Source organism: Lithobates pipiens, unplaced genomic scaffold (genome assembly GCF_037356315.1).
Source record: "Lithobates pipiens isolate NorthernLeopardFrog02 unplaced genomic scaffold, aLitPip1_a1.2 Scaffold_3, whole genome shotgun sequence".
Lineage (NCBI taxonomy): Eukaryota > Metazoa > Chordata > Amphibia > Anura > Ranidae > Lithobates > Lithobates pipiens.
The window spans coordinates 141,997,389-142,017,925 of record NW_027507790.1 but is presented as its reverse complement, the minus strand read 5'-3'; the positions used below and the strand labels follow the sequence as shown (position 1 = coordinate 142,017,925).

The following is a 20,537-nucleotide window of genomic DNA, read 5'->3' as shown; positions in this document are numbered from 1 at the left end:
GGAAACTTCCCAGTTTTGTAGCTGCAAGAAGTCATGTGACTCATAATGTGCAAAATTCGCATTCAGCAGAACTTAGAAAAAAGTGAATGTACATCATGTGATTTGTACACTGAGACACTGAACCACAAAGTCTCACACTTGGAAACAAAATATGGCATAAATATTTGCAGTTTGCAGCCACATGTGCATTAGCTACAGAAAATAAACCGTACTATTTTTGTTTATTCTGATACCCCTGACAACATTTCTGTGTGTGTTGCCTATCACCTTAATAACAATGTTCAATTATACACTCCACAATTTCTCAAAAAGAAAAAAAAGAAAATACAGCAAAACCTTGGATTGTGAGTAACTTGGTCTGCGAGTGTTTTACAAGATGAAGCAATTTTTTTTTTATAAATCTTAACTTGATAAACGAGTGAGGTCTTACAATACGAGTAGCGTCACGTCACAACTGACTATAAAAGAGAAGAGAGGCATCTCTAAGTGTAGCAATATGGTTACATTTAATGAAGGTACAACATTTAGGGTTGGTTCACACTGAGGCAGCACGGCTTGCAGCGCGACTGCCTCAGACGACCAACATTCGACTTCAGCGGCGGCTTGCAAAATGACTTCTGTATAGAAATCAATGCAAGTCGCCTGAAGTCGCCCCAAAAGTAGTACAGGAACCTTTTTTCTAAGTCGGAGCGCACCTATTGGTTCCATTGTACAGAATGGAGCGTGACTTGTCAGGCGGCTAAGTCACCTGACAAGTTGCCCCACTGCCGTGACTTGGAATCCGATTTGTGAGACTCCAAGTCACGTGACGTGTGAAATCCTATGTTAGTCAATGATAGATGTTTTAATTAGCACTACTGAAGTCGCTTCGACCTTAGAAAAGGTTCCTGTACTACTTCAAGGCGACTTCTATCTGACTTGTGCCCATAGACCAGGGATATGCAATTAGCGGACCTCCAGCTGTTGCAGAACTACAAGTTTCATGAGGCATAGCAAGACTGACAACCCCAAGCATGACACCCAGAGGCAGAGGCATGATGGGACTTGTAGTTTTGCAACAGCTGGAGGTCCGCTAATTGCTTATACCTGCCATAGACTATAATGGAGTCGCCTCCAAGTCAGATCCTCATCTCAATCGTCGTGAATTGATTCGACATTACAGGAAGATTACCCAGGCTTTGCCTGAAGTTGCCTTGAAGTCACATTGCTATAATCTTTTTATATGGATTATAGACTGAATGACTTATGGATAAATGGTTGTGGAACAAATCATCTGAGTTTCCATTATTTCTTATGGGGAAATTTGCTTTGATATACAAGTGCTTTGAATTACGAGCATGTTTCTGGAACGAATTATGCTTGCAATCCAAGTTTTTACTGTTTCTACATAATCAAGTAAGTCCACATGGAGGATTTGACAACGAACAGTCCAGAAAAGGACAATGACTACCTAGGGGGGCATGGGTTTAGGTGTTTGGAAACAGTATGGGATACCTGGCAGGTAATGAATAAGGACGGGGTTTCCAGAAATTGCAAGAATTCAGAGGGTAAAGCTGTCAGATTCACCAATATGCACATGAAGGTTCGTTTCTTTAGGTGCCACTCCTGCAAAGATACTTGTTTAGTGCTGTTTTTCAGAGTGGCCGGACACCTAAAATCTCAAAATACAGCAAATTTCAACCTCAACAAAATGGAAAACCATTGGCTGCATCAGTCTATTAGCCCACATCATGACTTTGCAGGCAACTCCAAAGCCTAGTACACACAATGAGATTATCGGACTCATGATCGCCCTCCCCCGTTTTTTTTTTTTTTCATGAAAGTCTCCATATCAAATGCAAATAGTTTACTAAAGTAGGAAAATGCTCGTACAACAGAAAAAAAAATTCAGAAGTGCTGTAATGTATTTGTATTGTATTTTTTTCTGACAAAAACTGTACTGATTAAACAAAAGTCATACAATCTGGTATCATATGAGAAAAATGTTGGAGTTTGTCCCTTCGGAAATTTTCGGATGACACCTGTGTTTTAATGATCAGATTATACGTCCATACGTTTGTGTCAAAAGTGGAATTTTTCGTCCGGTTTTCTCATCATATGTATGAGGCTTAAGATGGTGAAACAAACTCCCTTATCATAGTGGTAATAGTAGCAGCACTCTGCAGGCAGCTGAGTGGCTCAGACTAGAAGGACATTCACAGTACAGTTCTGACACCAGATTAGATTGAAATAATTTGAGTAACTGCAATGCAATGATAGGGACCGGGTCATTGAGGAGACAATATGGAATTATAGGATAGAGTAGAATAAGACCCCTGCAAAGTTCCATGCATTGCTGCAGCACAGAATAAGGTTTCTTGTGGCCTTTAAAGCGTTATTAATCCCCAAACCAAAACGTTATATATTTCCACTTACCAGTCATTAGAATTGATGGCTGCATTAGTTATCCCTTTTTGGCTTTTTCTCCCCTGTGTTTTCACCTGATGATCTGGTCCAGAACACATCTCCTATATTAGAATGTCTCCACTCTGAATGAAGGAACACAGGGGGCACATTTGGACAGTAGCAATGCCAGTCTAGGAGGAGTGGAATGTTAGATGTATTGGCAGATTATTGACACTGATGGGCACTGATAGGTAGCACTGATGGGCACTGATAGGCAGCACTGATTGGCAGCATGGATTGGCACTGGTGGGCAAATACCGATTGCCACTAATGGCGGCACTGATGGGCATTGATTGGCACTAATAGGTAGCACTGATGGGCACTGACTGACAGCATTGATTGGCACTGATGGGGAGCACCAATTGGCACTGATAGTGGCACTGATAAGCAGCACTGATGGGCATTGACAGAGGAGAGGGGGAGCTTCACATTCAGCAGATCGTGAGGTGAGAGCCGCTCAGTGCGTGAAACTGTCAGCTAATGTATCTGCAAGGGAGAAGATCAGCTGTCACAGCTCAGCGGTGAAGTTGGGGGTGGGCAGGACCGAGCAGCTATCAAACACCAGCCAATAATTGGGCTGCTTAAGAACCGCCCAACCCCCAATATTACCGCTGAGTTGTGACATCTGGTCTCTCTCTTTCTGCAAGCAGTTACATTAGCCACAGTTTCACACACTGAACAGCTCTCGCCTCACGATCTGCTGAATATTTCACAGGCAGTGCGGGCCACACAATGCCTGGATGCAACATTTCAGAAGAGATCTCGTGAGACAGCTAGGGTGTGCCCAGACACTTCCGGCACACCTCGTGCACACGCCTATGATGCTAAACAAGGACAAGGCGCTCTTGAAATCTCTAAAATGTATTTTCTCATTCTTTAGGAATATATATATATATATATATATATATATATATATATATATATATATATATATATATATATATATAGGCATTTTTTAACCTCTTGACATCCACGCTATAGCCGAATGACGGCCACAGCGCGGACCTGAAAAACAGCCTCCCCTGTGCACGCTCCCTGTAGGCCACGCACGGAGTGCGCTGTGATCACCGAGTCAATGAGACTCGGGTGATCACCGATCCGAGTAAGGGGTCAGTCCCGGCCCCTTACAATGTGATTGAGTGTCAGCCAATGACAGATGATCACATGATCAAACCAAAAGCTCGATGATTGTTTTTTTTTTCTCCTCATGCTGACAGCGGAGGAGAAAAAAAAAGCCAATCACCAGCTCATCTGAAAGGGACATCGGTCCCAAAGAGGAAGAGGCAATTATGCCACCTGACAGTGCCCACAGTGTCCACAAGTGCCACCTCTTAATGCCCACAAGTGCCACCTATTAATTTTTGGAAAAAGGTAAAATTTTCTGATTTTTGAAAGGATCACGATAACTGAAATATCTAGATCAATCAACATTCACTAGCATTTAGGAAACACGCAAGCAAACCATGGCAGCAGTGGTGGCAATATAATTTAAAGTATAACCACCTTTAGTTCAGTTACACTTATATTGTAGCCATCCACCCCAGCACCTCCTCCCATTCATAGGGTTAGTTTACATGTGCGTTGATTAGTAATACATATTAAAGTGCCTACCGATTTAACATGCATTTATGATGTTTTTGTGATGCTTTAATTAAGCTTGGCAAATATCTTGTATGTGTAGGTTTCCTATTTTTTTTAAAGAGGAAGTGATGTCAAATGGGAATTGATGGTGAGGAAGTTGCCAGACTTAAAGCGGAGGTCCACCCTAAAGTGGACCTCCACTCATCGGAACCCTCCCCCCCTCCGGCGCCACAATTGGCACCTTTCAGGGGGGAGGGGGGTGCAGATACCTGTACAGTACAGGTATTCTGCACCCACTTCCGGGATAGCTCTCTGCGGAAAGGGGCGTATATTACGCCCCTTTCCGCAAGTGCCCGCCCCTTTCCGCAAGTGCCCCGCTGCCTGCTGGGAAACACACAGATCCCAGAGGCAGCGGGGACCGTCCTTATTGCGCAGCACGATTCGCGCATGCGCAGTAGGGAACCGAGAAATGAAGCCGAAAGGCTCCATTTCCTGATTCCCATACCCAAGATGGCGGCGGCAGCACCCGACATACGATCTACAGATCGGCTTCGGGTGCCGACATCGCGGGCGCGCTGGATAGGTAAGTGTCACTATTTTAAAAGTCAGCAGCTGCAGTATTTGTAGCTGCTGGCTTTAAAAAAAAAAAAAAAACGCGGAGTCCCGGTGGACTCCCGCTTTAAGGTGGAGAATGTACTACTGAATTGGGAAAAGGCTGAGTGGGGGATCTGACAAGCCAGGAAATTGCAGAGCGGGGAATCTACTAAACCGGAGGTACTTCTGAGCTCTGGAACCACTGAGAAGGAGACCTACTGAACAGGGTTTCTAATAAGCCAGCAAACTGATGAGCGGGGGGGACACCTAAAACACCAAAAAAAAAAACCCCCAAAAAACACCAGATTACAAACCAACACCTAACCATGCATTAATAGCACCCCCCAGTAGTATATTAGCCACCTCCCCATTCAGTAGTAATTTTCACTCCAAGCCCCCCCCTCCAACTCTTCTGATCCTCTGTTCTGCTGATCTCCTTCTGATCCTCTGTTCTGCGGATCTCCTTCTGATCCTCTGTTCTGCTGAACTCCTTCTGATCCTCTGTTCTGCTGATCTCCTTCTGATCCTTTGTTCTGCTGATCTCCTTCTGATCCTCTGTTCTGCTGATCTCCTTCTGATCCTCTGTTCTGCTGATCTCCTTCTGATCCTCTGTTCTGCTGATCTCCTTCTGATCCTCTGTTCTGCTGAACTCCTTCTGATCCTCTGTTCTGCTGAACTCCTTCTGATCCTCTGTTCTGCTGATCTCCTTCTGATCCTCTGTTCTGCTGAACTCCTTCTGATCCTCTGTTCTGCTGATCTCCTTCTGATCCTCTGTTCTGCTGATCTCCTTCTGATCCTCTGTTCTGCTGATCTCCTTCTGATCCTCTGTTCTGCTGAACTCCTTCTGATCCTCTGTTCTGCTGATCTCCTTCTGATCCTCTGTTCTGCTGATCTCCTTCTGATCCTCTGTTCTGCTGATCTCCTTCTGATCCTCTGTTCTGCTGAACTCCTTCTGATCCTCTGTTCTGCTGATCTCCTTCTGATCCTCTGTTCTGCTGAAATTCCGCTCTGCTGATCTGATCTCCTACTGTGTTGATTCCATGTTGCTCAGTTTTCTGCTCAGTCTTTGGTCCACGCTCATCTTCCTGCTGTATCACGACCACATTGTACACCATGTGTGGTATCTGCTGATTCCACACTCACCTCCCTGCTGCTCCATCTTGAACTCCACAGCCTGAACGTGAACACAAAGCACAGCTAACTCTAAATAAGGACCCCTTAACAGCTGAAGGTGCAACTAGGTTGTGCTATCATATGCCTTGTTTACACTCGTGGTAAAACCCTGCAGTCAAGCCACGTTTTTACCACCCCTCTCACTCTCTCTTTTTCTGCTGAGGCATCAGCCAGGGGGTGTGCAAATGTCACAGCTGCAATGCTTCACTGCCCTGGCAGGAATTATACCCCCTGTTGTGCTTTCAAGTGAATGAGGCCATGCTGCATAGGCAGCGCAGTTGTCTGGTAAATAGGAGATTAGGAGGTGGGTCGATTGTTGTCAGAAAAGCGACCTGAAAGCATATTGCGCTTTAGACTGCAAAGCAAGTCTAAACAAGCCAATAGACTTCTATGGGGGTTTGAGATGCTACAAAGCACGATGAAAGTGACATCATTTCTGAAGCAAAACAAAGAAAGCTCAACAGTGTGTACACTATATGAGAGGGGTTATTTACTAAAGCTGGAGAGTGCAAAATCTGGTACAGCTCCGCATAGAAACCAAACAGCTTCCATGATTTATTGCCAAAGCTTAACTGAACAAGCTGACGTTAGAAGCTGATTGGCTACCATGTACAGATGCACCAGATTCTGAGTGCTCCATTTTTAGTAAATCTCCCCCAAGGCAACCATTTTATTTAGTGAGAAGTGCTTTAAAAAAGCATGTCGGATGCCACATTTTGAATCTAGTGTAAACAAAGCATTATACTCACCTGCCCTAACTAGCTGATGGTAACATTTTTCCCGGTCATGCACTTTGTACCCTCTCCTTATTCCTATTGAACTTTTGAGTATGAGATCATAATTGGACACTCCATATGAAAGAATGTCTCCACAGGATGAACAGGAGTTCAAAGAGCATTTGAAAGCCTGGCCATTTTGGCCAGTGTGTGTATTAGTAAGCCTAGGTTCACACAGCTGCGGGATTGAAATCAGCTGAACTCGCGCAATTTCATACCCGCATGTCAGTCCAACTTCGGGGGTGATTTCAGAGACATCTGTGCAGGGTTCCTGCACAGGTGTCTATTGCAACCGCACCCAAAGTCACCATAAATAGTACAGAAACTACTTTTAGGAATTGGTGCGGCTCTGCAAAGTCGGCATCGCACCAATTCGGCCGATGCTATTGCCACCGATTTGGCATGTGCTTTAACATGTCAAAGCGCATGCTAAATTGCATCAATGTGAACCAGGGCTAAGGATAAGTCAGGGATATTTTGTTGGATCAGGCACAGGTGAGTATAAGGTGAGTATAAGACTGGGAGGAGGTGCTGTGGGTGCACTTTAAGGTTCACTTTTCACCCCAGATGCAGATCGGAAACACAGTGCAGTACCATGCAATTTGGTGTAGCATGTTTTCAAAAGTGGTGAATGCACTTCTTTTTGGGCATTTGGGCACAATTTTTAGCCCATTTCAAAGGAATAGGCTGTAAAATCATAATACAGGGGAATGTACAAGAAAGGACTGCATTCCTGTGCGATTCTGGTGTGGGCTGGCCCTAATATCTAGACACCGCCACCATTTTTAACTCTATTCTATGATATATTTTTTTAAATTTTTAATGAAACGATCTTTAGATTCAATTACTATATACAGGGCCTATGGTTTAATTTCATATTTCTTTTATCTGCACAGATCAGCAACATGGGGTGTTCCCTATCCTTGAATGTATTTGTCTTTCCAATTGCAGTATGTAAAGTGATATTCGAGATGCAGCCTTTCCCAATCTTTTCAACAGAAGAGAACCCTTGAAATAACTTTCTGATTTCAGGGAACCCTTGCTAAAAATGACTCCATCTACAAGTCATCATACATCTGTGTGATGGTCAGTTGAAATCAAGCTCCTTACACTTGTGGTCATTGGGATATCCCCTTAGAGATAGCTAAAAAGATCAGTGGTGTCAGTGGTAACTTATCCGATAATCATAAATTGCTAATTGCTCAAGGAACCCCTAGCACACTCTGGAGGAGCCGAAGGGTTCCATAGAACCCTAGTTAAGAAACCCTGCATTAAAGGTATAAAACATCTAGAGTTTAGAACCACTTTAAAATTGGATCCAACTTGATAGCTTTAGGTCTGCAACTGGCTGACAAGATGAAATTAAAATTCTATTCTGATGAACACATGCAGTTTATGCAAGACTCTCACTTTGATACGCAACAGTTCTGATTGATCAATTTTACCCTATTTCCAAACTGTGTATAAACTGTCAAAAATCAGTCCAGTATTGTTTCACTGGTAAACCTGCACTATTTCTAACATCGTACATTCACCTTTCTGCACAATCGTCTGTTTAAAATATTTATGTATTTTAATAACACAACTCCCGTTTGTATTTCACTTCCTTAATATATTATTGCTTATGGCTTTTGTTAAACTAAATTTCATGCTTGGTAAAACCTCTCTGGTAATGCAATAGGCAGGATAAACTTAATTAAAATGGTATTGCTATCTAAGCCTCTGTATACACTTCAGCACACCTTGACCCTTATACCTAAAGCCTTTATTAAAGCACTACAAAGTCATATATCATTGGTCATCTGGGGCTGAAAAGGTAAACTAAACATACTGCTATGTACCCTAGCTGGGCTAGTATTACCAGAACTCTATCCTTTATCTGGCAGCTACAAAAACATATTTTTTTCCTTCCCCTGGATCACTTATCTTCTTCTAAGTTCCCACTGGCACAATATGTCAAATGTAATAACCTAATAGACTTCTTAAAATCTGCTTGATTACATATCATTTTGACATTGGTGTTCCGCAGTTATTTCACTATAAATCACCTTTTAAAACTTGATACTCCATAAAATATTTCCAGAACACTAAGAGGTATTTCTCACGACTTGCCAATGCGCTAATACATAGTTCACAAGTGGCATTCTTCCCTTAATGTCACATCTTAAAATCAGTTTGTTAGACTTACATGGGAACCCTGGGACACTGCCATAAATCCTATCATATTGCTTTCTCAGTGGCTAATAAATGTCTAATTAAATTCATTATACTATCAACCTTACTCATCACTACACTATAAAGTATTAACTATCTATCCCACTAATAATGTCACAAATGTAAGAGTTTAAAAGCTGACTTCTGGCATTTGACTTGGGCCGGTCCTACGTATTTATCGGCGTATAACACGCACTTTTTTCCCTTAAAAACAGGGGAAAATCGTGGGTGCATGTTATACGCCGATCCCCCAAAATTGTGAGCCTCTGGGCGGCTTTCAGCCGCCTTCGGCTCTTCAAGGCAACTTTCGGCCACCTTCGGCCATTCTCTGAAGCTTTCGACCGCCTTCAGCTCTTCTCGGCGGCCGAAAGCTTCCGAGAATGGCCGAAGACGGCCGAAAGCTGCCCGAGAAGAGCCGAAGGCAGCCGGAGGCCAGCCAAGAACAACCGCACGCCGCCGAGATACACATCCGGCTCTGTATCTCGGCGGCGGCATTTTTAAAACATAAAATAGACACAGCTGCAATGGGGGACACGGCTGCAATGGGGGACAAGAATGCAATGGGGGACAAGACTGCATAAGACTACAATGGGGGACAAGACTGCACTGGTGGACAACGCTGCATAAGGCTGCAATGGGGGACAAGGCTTCAATGGTGGACAAGGCTGCATAAGACTGCAATGGTGGACAAGGCTGCAGATGACACTGATGGGCATATAAATGTAAGTTTTTTTTCCCTTAAACCTCCCTCCTAAAAGTTTTTTTCCTTAAAATTCCCTCCTAAACTTGGGGTGCGTATTATACGCCGGCGCGTGTTATACGCCGATAAATACGGTATATCAGCTTTTTGTTAGGAAGGTGTCTCATTTATTTACAATTGTTACTTATTTTGAATCTTTTCAGTTTCATTTAGCTTGGTAAAGTGGAAGTATTTTTTTTTTTAAATGAGAAGTACAGCCAAAGCTCCTTGTCTGTACTTCTCCTGTGGATCACAGGAGTGCAGATAGTTTGTTAGAGCCGGCGGGGGACCGATGCTGCATCCACCTAGGTAAGTATGATTAAGAAAAAAAAAACAAATCCATACTTTTTTTTTATTTGTAGCAATCATTAGCTCTAATCACTGTGATTTTTACATTATTGCAATGCGGCCAGCTTTATGGATATAGCAGGCATCATTGTCCTAATCTGGGTACCAGTTCCTATGGGTTGTAGAACTGCCACTGCTATACAATGGCGGCATTTCAGCTACTTAGTGACACCACAGTGACACCACAGCACCAAAGAAACCTCTTCCCCTTTCACTCTACCCAGAAAGACTAGATGACAGCATAGTACTTTCCTGTGTAATTGCTCATTGTTTTGCAGAGCAAATATCCTCCCAGTGTACTGTATATATTACTTATTACCAACTACTGCAATCTCTAATGCTACTACGGTATATATCACCAAATACTGCAATCTCTAATACTACTATATATCACCGATTACTGCAATCTCTAATACTGCTATATATTATCGACTACTACAATCTCTAATACTACTATATATCACTGATTCCTGCAATCTCTAATACTACTATATATCATCGACTACTACAATCTCTAATATCTCTAATCTCTAAAACTACTATATATCACCGATTACTGCAATCTCTAATACTACTATATATCACTGATTACTACAGTCTCTAATACTACTATATCTCATCGACTACTACAATCTTTAATACTATTATATATCACCGATTACTGCAATCTCTAATACTACTATATATCACTGATTCCTGCAATCTCTAATACTACTATTAGAGCCTCACAATTAATCATTAAAAAATTGTGATCTCGATTCACCCCCCCCCCACACACACACACACATGATCTCTCCTGCAGAGGTTGGATTCTTTCATATAAACAAGTGGAGAAACTACCTGCTCACTCAGCTGTCAAAAGAAAACATGTGAGCAGTCCCACACATTTTTTTTTTTAACTTGCAACATTGTAACTAAGCTTAGATCAAAGGGATAGAACTTCTGTTTGTAAATAAATAAACTGGGCAGACTGCCAAGTTTTCAACAAGTGTAAATGCCGGAAGTTTAACCACTTAAAGAGGAAGTAAACCCTGATGGGTTTACTTCCTCTTTGATTCCCTGCAAAAACAAAGCATAATGGACTACTATGCATCGCTTAGTAGTCCATTATGTGTCACTTACCTGACACGGGAGCCCGCAAAGTCACCGCTGTCCCCTGTAGTTCCGAGCGTCCATCTTCTTGGTGGGTCTCGCTGCTCCGGCTAAGCACGGGAGCCGACACTCGTGGCATATCACTGCGATCTGCGGCTTACCCAGTGCGCCCGCGCGCCGCTGTCTTCAGGTAAGTATCTCCTAAACCGTATAGGTTTAGGAGATATTTCTTGGACCTACAGGTAAGCCTTAATCTAGGCTTACCTGTAGGTCAAAGTGGTTTGTAAGGGTTTACAACCACTTTAAAGTCTAAATCTTTTTTCTGACACTTCTTTCTTAAGTTAAAATCAATATTTATATACATTTTAGCAGAGACCCTAGGGAATAAAATGGCAATTGCTGCAATATTTTATGTCACACTGTATTTACCCAGCGGTCTTTCAAATGCAATTTTTTGGGAAAAAATTCACTTCAATAAATAATAAAAAAAAAAAAAAAACAGTAAAGTTAGCCCAATTTTTTTGTTTTATTGTGAAAGATGATGTTACTCCACGAAAAAAATTGTGATTCTCATTTTAGCCAGAACCGTGCAGCTCTAACTACGATATATCACCGATTACTGCAATCTCCAATACTACTATATATCATCGACTACTCCAATCGCTAATTCGCTAATACTACTATCTATCACCAATTACTGTAATCTCTATTACTACTATATATCACTAATTACTGCAATCTCTATTACTACTATATATCACCAATTACTGCAATCTCTTTTACTACTATATATATCACCAATTACTGCAATCTCTATTACTACTATATATATATATATATATATATATATATCAATTACTGCAATCTCTAATACTACTATATATCATCGACTACTACAATCTCTAATACTACTATATATCACCAATTACTGCAATCTTTATTACTACTATGTATGTCAATTACTGCAATCTCTAATACTAATATATATATATATATATATATATATATATATATATATATATATATATATATATATATATATATCTCAATTACTGAAATCTCTAATGCTACTATATTTCATTGACTACTGCAATCTCTCCTCCTCCTGTGTCTTTTAAAACTGAGTTTAGACCAGCTGGATTAAATGGTATACAGTAATTTAAAAAAAGGATATTTTGGGTACTTTTACAATTAATTTTTAAGTTAGGGTTCTTAAATAATTCACTAGGGATTTCTCTTCTGAGCTACGTATTCACTCTGGCATCCGGCAGGTCGATGGCCTGCCACATCCAAATGATTCAGCCTTTGTCACTCCGCAATTCATTCAGGGCGCTGCACAGCTTCCAACATGCTGATGATCTTGTACTGTATATAATGCCAGGTACCGTGTGCAAGCTGAATGGGCATGTGCCTCAAGACAACATATTCTTTGAGCCAGCCTGATGAGGACCCCTATGGCTTCAGCAAGTAGATCCTGCCCTGCGATAGGTATTAAATCAGCCCTGCTGGAGGCCTTAAATGTGCTACCAATCACTTGAAATGAAGGAAATATTAAATTGTGAAGATAAAGATTTATTGCTTGAGCAGCAGCCAATGGTTTCCTGAAGACTAGGTAAAGTAGGATACATTCTCTTGAATTATGCATGTACAAAATAGTTACCAATATGTTTGCAAAGTCATCAATTTCCTTCATTGTATACTCCCTATGATGACAGTTTTATTTTGTACTAAATTGTGCTACTCAATAATATTTTTTATTGTTATTCCAAATGACTGACCCCGAAATCAATGTGATTGCAAAGTTGTGCTCTGTAAAAATGTCTAGTAACAGGGTTAAACAAATAACAATTTTGAAGATTTTTGCCAAGGCAAATTTACACTTTTTTTTACACACATTTTCATTACATTAGAAGGGATGGTTGCATCAACATAAAACAGTGGTAAGGTTGCAGGTTGCGGGACTCACCGTATCTCCAGAGCCAGTGAAGAATTGATCTTCCAGCCTGCTCCAGAATGAGGAAAGACTTCTTTTCTTAGGATTTTTTCAGAGCTGTTTACAATCAGTCTGCTTAGGGTAAGATCACCATCTCTGAAATGACAGACACAAAAAAATGAGTTAGCTTGTCCAAAAATATTGTTTATGCATGAGATTGGCTTGCAATTGAGGCATGGCTTAGGCTGGCCATAAACTGTTCAATTCTCGGCCGGTTCAGCATCAACCGGCCCGAGATTCGAAACCATTATTGGGCAGGCTGGTTGTACCCAAGTTGATTGATCAATCAACTTTGGTACAACCAGCCTGCCGGATTCTCTTGCGCTTATCGATAGTGGTTGCTATAGCCGCTGGCAATAATCACTATCTCCTCCTAGCAGTTATGGCTTTCCCCACCTGTACCCCTGAACCCTCACCCCCTGCTGGGAGGAGACAATTATTAATTCCCCTGTTAACACTGTCTGTGTTGATGGAATCGTGCAAATTTCCTCAGCTGCCCCTCATGCACTTCCATTATGTGGAGTTTTCATGAACACCAAAGACACTAGATTGTTGTCTGATCTCAGTGAAAATGGCTATTAGGTCCATAGAGAGGCTTATGCCCCATACACACGATCAGAAATTCTGTCCGAAAAAACTTTGCTGGGAATTCCGCTCAAGCTTGCCTGGCATACACACGGTCACATAAAAGTTCTCAGAACTTTCGACCGTCAAGAACACTGTGACGTACAACACTACGACGAGCCGAGAAAATTAAGTTCAATGCTTCCGAGCATGTGCCGAATTGTTTCTGAGCATGCGTAGGAAAAATAGAGAACTTGCTCTCAATCTTATGCCAGCAAAAGTCTGACACACGGACGGAATTTCTGACCAAAAGCTCACATCTGACTTTTGCTGGCAGAATTTCTGATTGTGTGTATGGGGCTTTAGTTTACATACTGTATTTTTCTCACAGTGACTCATTGGCTAACTGTTTAGTATACAGAACTTTAAATCAAACAGTGTTTCTAAAATGGCAGGAGGGAGGTGGGTAAAAAAAATTACATTTCTGACATGAATGGAATTAGTGAATTAAACAGGCAAGCCATTTTTCTTCTTTGCCCTCTCATTCCTTCATGTACCTGCACTCTACATGATAAAGGAAAAAACAAAAACAGCCGGATGCAGCTATTCTCTGCCATGACCATGACTTAGGGAAGGAGCTAGGAACCCAAGTAAAGGGATGGTATTTGCTGGCATTTCTAATAAACAAAAAATGTTGATGGGACAAAAAACTGATTACATCCGCAAAAAACTGAAAAAACATTTTGGGTGGCTGAGGAGGATGATATGTGGGAAATTCCGAACATAGCTTTCTCTAAGGTTGAATGGTCAGGGGTCATCTTTCTCTACCCAGCCATTCTCTCTCAGACTGCATGGGTAAGACAGTTATCATTTCCTTGAAATGTATGTAAAATCAGCTGATTTAGGAAAAATATTTGCCATAGAGTCACTAGGGAAGGTAAACCTAAAAATGTAAAGTCAGCAGCTACAAAAGCTGTAGCTGGTGACTTTTAAACAGAGGCTTATCTGTACCGGGATCCAGAGCTATGCTCACCCGAGGGGGCGCCAGTGAATATCTGCAGTCCTTGGCACCAGCACCTGAACTGTGGGAACATGCAAGAGACCTGTGAGGTGTCCCAGAAGACTGCGGTGCAGGGGGGGTTACAGCTGTAACGCTGCTGCTCCAGAACGCGCTGGCCGTGTTTTTTTTTTGGTAGCTTGAAAATGCCTATGCCGCTAAAAGCACCTAAAAGCCTATGTGTGCATGGAGAGACATTTTTAAGCTGTAAGAAATAAATGCCTAATGCTCCTAAAAGCGGCAAGAAAATTGCCATGCATGCTTGAGGTCTTAACTACTTCAGCCCCGGAAGAATTTACCCCCTTCCTGACCAGAGCACTTTTTGTGATAGGGCAATGCGTCGTTTTAACTGACAATTGCACGGTCGTGCGATGTTGTGTACAAACAAAATTGACGTCCTTTTTTCCCCACAAATAGAGCTTTCTTTTGGTGGTATTTGAGTACCTCTGCGGTTTTTATTTTTTGCCCTATAAACAAAAAAACGACAATTCTGAAAAAAAGCTATATTTTATACTTTTTGCTATAATAAATATCCCCCAAAAATATATTTAAAAAAAAAACAAAATTTTTTCTTAGTTTAGGCCGATATGTATTCTACATATTTTTGGTAAAAAAAAAAAAAAATGCAATAAGCGTATATTGATTGGTTTGCGTAAAAGTTATAGAGTCTACAAAATAGGTGATAGTTTTATGGCATTTTTATTGTACTTTCTTTTATTAGTAATGGTGGCGATCTGCGATTTTTATCATGACTGCGACATTATGGCGGACACATCGGACACTTTTGAAACTATTTTGGGGGAGTTACAGCTATAATGCTGCTGCTCCTAAAAGCAGCAGGAAAATTGTCGTATTGACACTATTTTGGGACAATTGTCATTTATACAGCGATCAGTGCTATAAAAATGCATTGATTACTGTATAAATGACACTGACAGGGAAGGGGTTAAACACTAGGGGGTGATCAAGGGGTTAAGTGTGTCATAGGGAGTGATTCTAACTGTGGGGGGAAGGGCTACCTAGGACATGACAGCGATTACTGCTCCCGATGACAGGGAGCAGTAGATCTCTGTCGTATCACTAGGCAGAATGGGGAAATGCCTTGGTTATGATCGCTGGACACCGGTGGACATCGAGTCTGCGTGAACCGCAGGCGCGGTCACAGAGCGCATTGCCATGTCTTAAAGGGGATGTACCTGTACGCCCATTTGCGCAACTGTGCCATTGTGCTGACATATATCATCGTGTACTGGTCGGCAACTGGTTAAAGAGGAACTGCAGTCTGCTCACATAATTTGTAATAAAAACTTCTTTGCCATTCTGAAGCTTCCCTCCAACCACTTTGCATATTACTTTATATATACTATGAATCTTTACTTTCCAAATATTCTGCAGAAATCTCACTCCACTAAGTCTGGCTGCAGCCTATTTAACGGTGGGCAGCTGAAGCTGCTGCCTGTTCACTTCCTGGATTTACACAAACACACAGAGGAACATCTCCAGCTCTGCAGCTCTCATTGGTCCTCTTCCCCCTACGTTCCTGGCAAACTCTGACGAGAGAGAAAGCCGTGCATGATGTCATAAGCCTAGGCTTTTTATCAGACAAGAAACAGGAAGTGGGATGTATAAGGTATTTACTGGCAGAAAAAATGTTTTACTATGCAGAGTTAAAACGACAAGGGAGGAAGATTTAATAGACGGAAAGATGAAAAAATGACCGAAGGTTTCCTTTAAAGTGGAAACTTCCCTTTTGGGTAGTAGTGTTCTACTTTAAGGAGTTTTTTGGTTATGTTAAAGGATGCATCCATCTTTAACCGGTTCCCGACCAGCGCACGCCGATGTACGTCGGCAGAATGGTACAGGCAGGCATATTGGCGTACAGGTACGTCCAATCTCTAATGCCGCCCTGCCATCACAGGTTGGGATCCCCGTGAGTCCGGTTGCGGGTCCCGCGGACTCGATCGCCGCAGGCATACCCGCGATTGTCTCACGGGGCGGCTGAACGGAGAGATGCCGTTGTAAACAGCATCTCACCGTTCTGCCTAGCAACTAGTGACGCTGATGTCTGCTCCATGTGATTGGAGCAGAGATCAGTGTTCACTAAATGAAAGCCTTGCCCCCAACAGTTAGTAACTCACCCCTAGGAACACTTAACCCCTACACTGCCACCCACTGGTTAACCCCTTAACTGTCAGTGTCATTTACACAGGAATCACTGCATTTATATAGCAGTGATTGCTGTATAAATGACAATGGTGCCAAAAATGTGTCAAAAATGTCGGATGTGTCCACCCTAATGTCGCAGTCACAATAAAAATCGCTGATCGCCGCCATTACTAGTAAAAAAAAAAATTTATAAAAATGCCATAAAACTATCCCCTATTTTGTAAACGCTATAACTTTTGCGCAAACCAATCAATAATCGCTTTTTGCGATTTTTTTTACCAAAAATATGTATCGGCCTAAACTGAGGGAAAAAATCTATAAATTTATATATTTTTGGGGGATATTTATTATAACAAAAAGTAAAAAATAATGTGTTTTTTTCAAAATTGTCACTCTATTTTTGTTTATAGCGCAAAAAATAAAAACCACAGGGGCGATCAAATACCACCAAAAGAAAGCTCTATTTGTGGAAAAAAAAGGACGCCAATTTTGTTTGGGAACCATGTCGCATGACCGCGCAATTGTCAGTTAAATCAACGCAGTACCGAATCGCAAAAAGTGGTCTGGACTTTGACCAGCAAAGGGGGTTACGGAAGTTTTTTAAACTACTCTGGATCTGTTCTTGTGCCAAAAATTGCCCTCATTACTTTGGTTTTCATAGAAAGAGAAAAAAGGGAAAATTTTAAGTAAAATTGAAAGTACATAAATAATCGAATACACATAAAAAGTAAAAAAAAAACAAAAAAAAAAAAAAAAACAAATGCAAAATGCTAAACAAAACTATCCTATATAATCCCACCCCACCATCAAAAAGAAAACCTATATCTAAAAGAAAAAAAAAAATTTATTTTTTCAAAGCATATTGCAGTAAGGCTGCTTTCACACTGGGGCGGGAGCAGCGTCGGCGGTAAAGTGCCGCTATTTTTAGCGGCGCTTTACCGTCGTTTTAGCGGCGGTGTGCGGGCGCTAGCGGGGTGGTTTTAACCCCCGCTAGCGGCCGAAAAGGGGTTAAACCCGCCCGCAAAGCGCCGCTGCAGCGGCGCTTTGCCGGCGGTATTGCTGCGGTGTCCCATTGATTTCAATGGGTAGGAGCGGTATAGGAGCGGTGAATACACCGCTCCTTCACCGCTGCAAAGATGCGGCTAGCAGGACTTTTTTCACCGTCCTGCCAGCGCATCGCTCCAGTGTGAAAGCCCTCCGGCTTTCACACTGGAGTTAAAGGGGCCGGTTTTTTTCAGGCGTTACACAGGCGCTATTTTTAGCGCTGTAACGCCTGAATACCGCCCCAGTGTGAAAGCAGCCTTAATGAGTGAATGAGTGAAATTGAAAGTTTCCACTTCTAGTGAAGTAACGTGGCAAAATCCACTTTGCCAAAACCTTTCAGCTCATACCTAGTGAGTACTGAACGTGGAAAGAAATATAGATGATCTGCTTGTAAGGGTGACCAAGAACTGACATGGAAGTAGATTCTCCATTTTCTTTATTAGCTACTGAAGGAGCTTTTTTTTAATACAAAAACCTGCAACTGCTGCTTTAAATGCTTTCTCTGCATCAGTGATATAACATCTGTTATCAGAATCATACTATGTTACTATTTTGTGACAGAAATATAGTCTTTTGCACTTGAGTGTTAATATTAACAACAGTACGAACAGGATATAATCTTTCAATTAAAATTCTTGCATGAGTGGGCTCACAGTATATGACTCTGATCACCCCTAAATTATGTGACACTCTTATAACAATGCTAGCAGTAGGCCTTTGGCATAGAGTTATAGAAAGGATCCCATGTTCCATTTATTCAACGGTAACCTTAATAACAGGCTAAAACACAAGGTTTGCTGTTTTTTCCTCAAGCAGGGAAGATTAGGCACTCTCGGTCTTCTAATGTCGGGCTTCCCTCAAATGTCAGACAACCTCTGGGGTAATTTACAAATTAAAGGTTGCTCTACTTAGTCTTCCTTTGCCAGTTGTAATCACTGACTAATAAGTTAGTTCAGGCCCATTCCAGACTTATGCTCCGTACACACGATCGGACATTGATCGGACATTCTGACAACAAAATCCATGGATTTTTTCAGACGGATGTTGGCTCAAACTTGACTTGCATATACACGGTCACACAAAGTTGGTCGGAAATTGTGAACGCCAAGAACGTAGTGACGTACAACACATACGACGAGCCGAGAAGAATGAAGTTCAATAGCCAGTGCGGCTCTTCTGCTTGATTCTGAGCATGCGTGGAACTTTGTGCGTCCGAACTGTGTACACACGATCGGAATTTCTGACAACGGATTTTGTTGTTGGAAAATTTGAGATCCAGATCTCAAATTTTGTGTTATAGAAAATCCGATGGAATATGTCTGATGGAGCCTACACACGGTCAGAATTTCCGACAAAAAGCTCACATCGAACATTTTCCGTCGGAAAATCCGACCATGTGTATGGGGCATTACAATTCAAGACTGCCACAACTTTGTGGCAAGTTACGCTTGCTAGGTAAATTTGCTTTCTATTTTTCACATGGGGCGGACTTTGCCAGGAGCCCGCCTGCTCAGCGGGGAATCTGTCCACTGATCTCTGTTGAGCAGGCAGATGGCTTGTCCATGTTCGTTCCGCATATGCAGACACAGCCAGCTCTCCACTCTGGGCAGTTGGATGTAAACATACCGCCTATCCGTTTACACCTGACGGCCATCTCTTCCGATCCGTTAGATGGATGGGGAACGAATCCCCATCCATCTATTTTTAGTGGATAGGATTGGATCAAATTTTGGCAGTTGTCAACGGACACATATCTGTTGACACCAGCCGATCCACAGAGAGCAATGGATGGTCTGATCAAATCCACCTAAATACCTGACAAATGGACCAGATCGGTCTGTCCGTGTGAAAGGGGCCTGTATCAAAAATGTTGTGTTGTCAAAACAAGATTAGATAGGAAATCTTCCAAAGAGGACATTTGTTACATAGTAGGTGAGGTTGAAAAAAGACACACGTTCATAAAATGTGTGTGATTATATGTCAGTATTACATTGTATATCCCTGTATTAGAGTAGGAGAATTATCACTTTATGTCTTCAGTTAATCCACTTTTTAATGCATGCCAATATTCTGTTTGGTTTGTTAGCAACAGATTGGCATTGCATGCCATTGCTGAGCCTATCATCTACTAGGATCCCCAGGCACTTGTCCATCCTTGATTCCCCTAGAGGTTCTCCCCCAAGTGTATAGATTGCATTCATATTTTTGCCACCCAAATGCATTATTTTACATTGTTCCACACTAAACCTCATTTAGTTGTAGTTGGCCATCCCATTAATTTGTTCAGATCTACTTGCAAGGTTTCCAAATCCTGCAGAGAAGTTAATGCCCTGCTTAGCTTAGTATTGTCTGCAAATACAGAGATTGAACAGTTTACCCCATCCTCCAGGTCGTTTATGAACAAATTAAATAGGATTGGTCCCAGGACAGAACCCTAGAGGACCCCACTACCCATCCCTGACCATTCCGAGTACTCCCCATTTATCACTACCCTCTGAACTCGTCCTTGTAGCCATTTTTCAATCCATGTACTCACCCTATGGTCCATGCCAACGGACCTTATTTTTTATAGTAAATGTTTATGGGGTAATGTATCAAATGCTTTTGCAAAATTCAGATAACACCATGTCTACGGGTCTTCCTTTATCTAGATGGCAGCTCACTTCCTCATAGAAGGTTAATCATGAATCCATGTTGATTACTGCTGATGACACCGTTTTCACTACTAAAAGTCTAACATGGGATTTCCCT

At 41.8% G+C, this 20,537-nt stretch overlaps 1 protein-coding gene across 1 annotated transcript in view; it reads right to left on the bottom strand.

Annotated features, from left to right (window-relative positions):
- Positions 1 to 20,537, bottom strand: part of ST8SIA4 (ST8 alpha-N-acetyl-neuraminide alpha-2,8-sialyltransferase 4) — a 229,934-nt gene that overhangs the window by 156,304 nt on the left and 53,093 nt on the right. Inside the window, exon 2 of the mRNA XM_077462336.1 lies at positions 12,929 to 13,051. Within this exon, the coding sequence (XP_077318462.1) occupies positions 12,929 to 13,051 (123 nt within the window). The remainder of the gene's footprint in view (positions 1 to 12,928; positions 13,052 to 20,537) is intronic.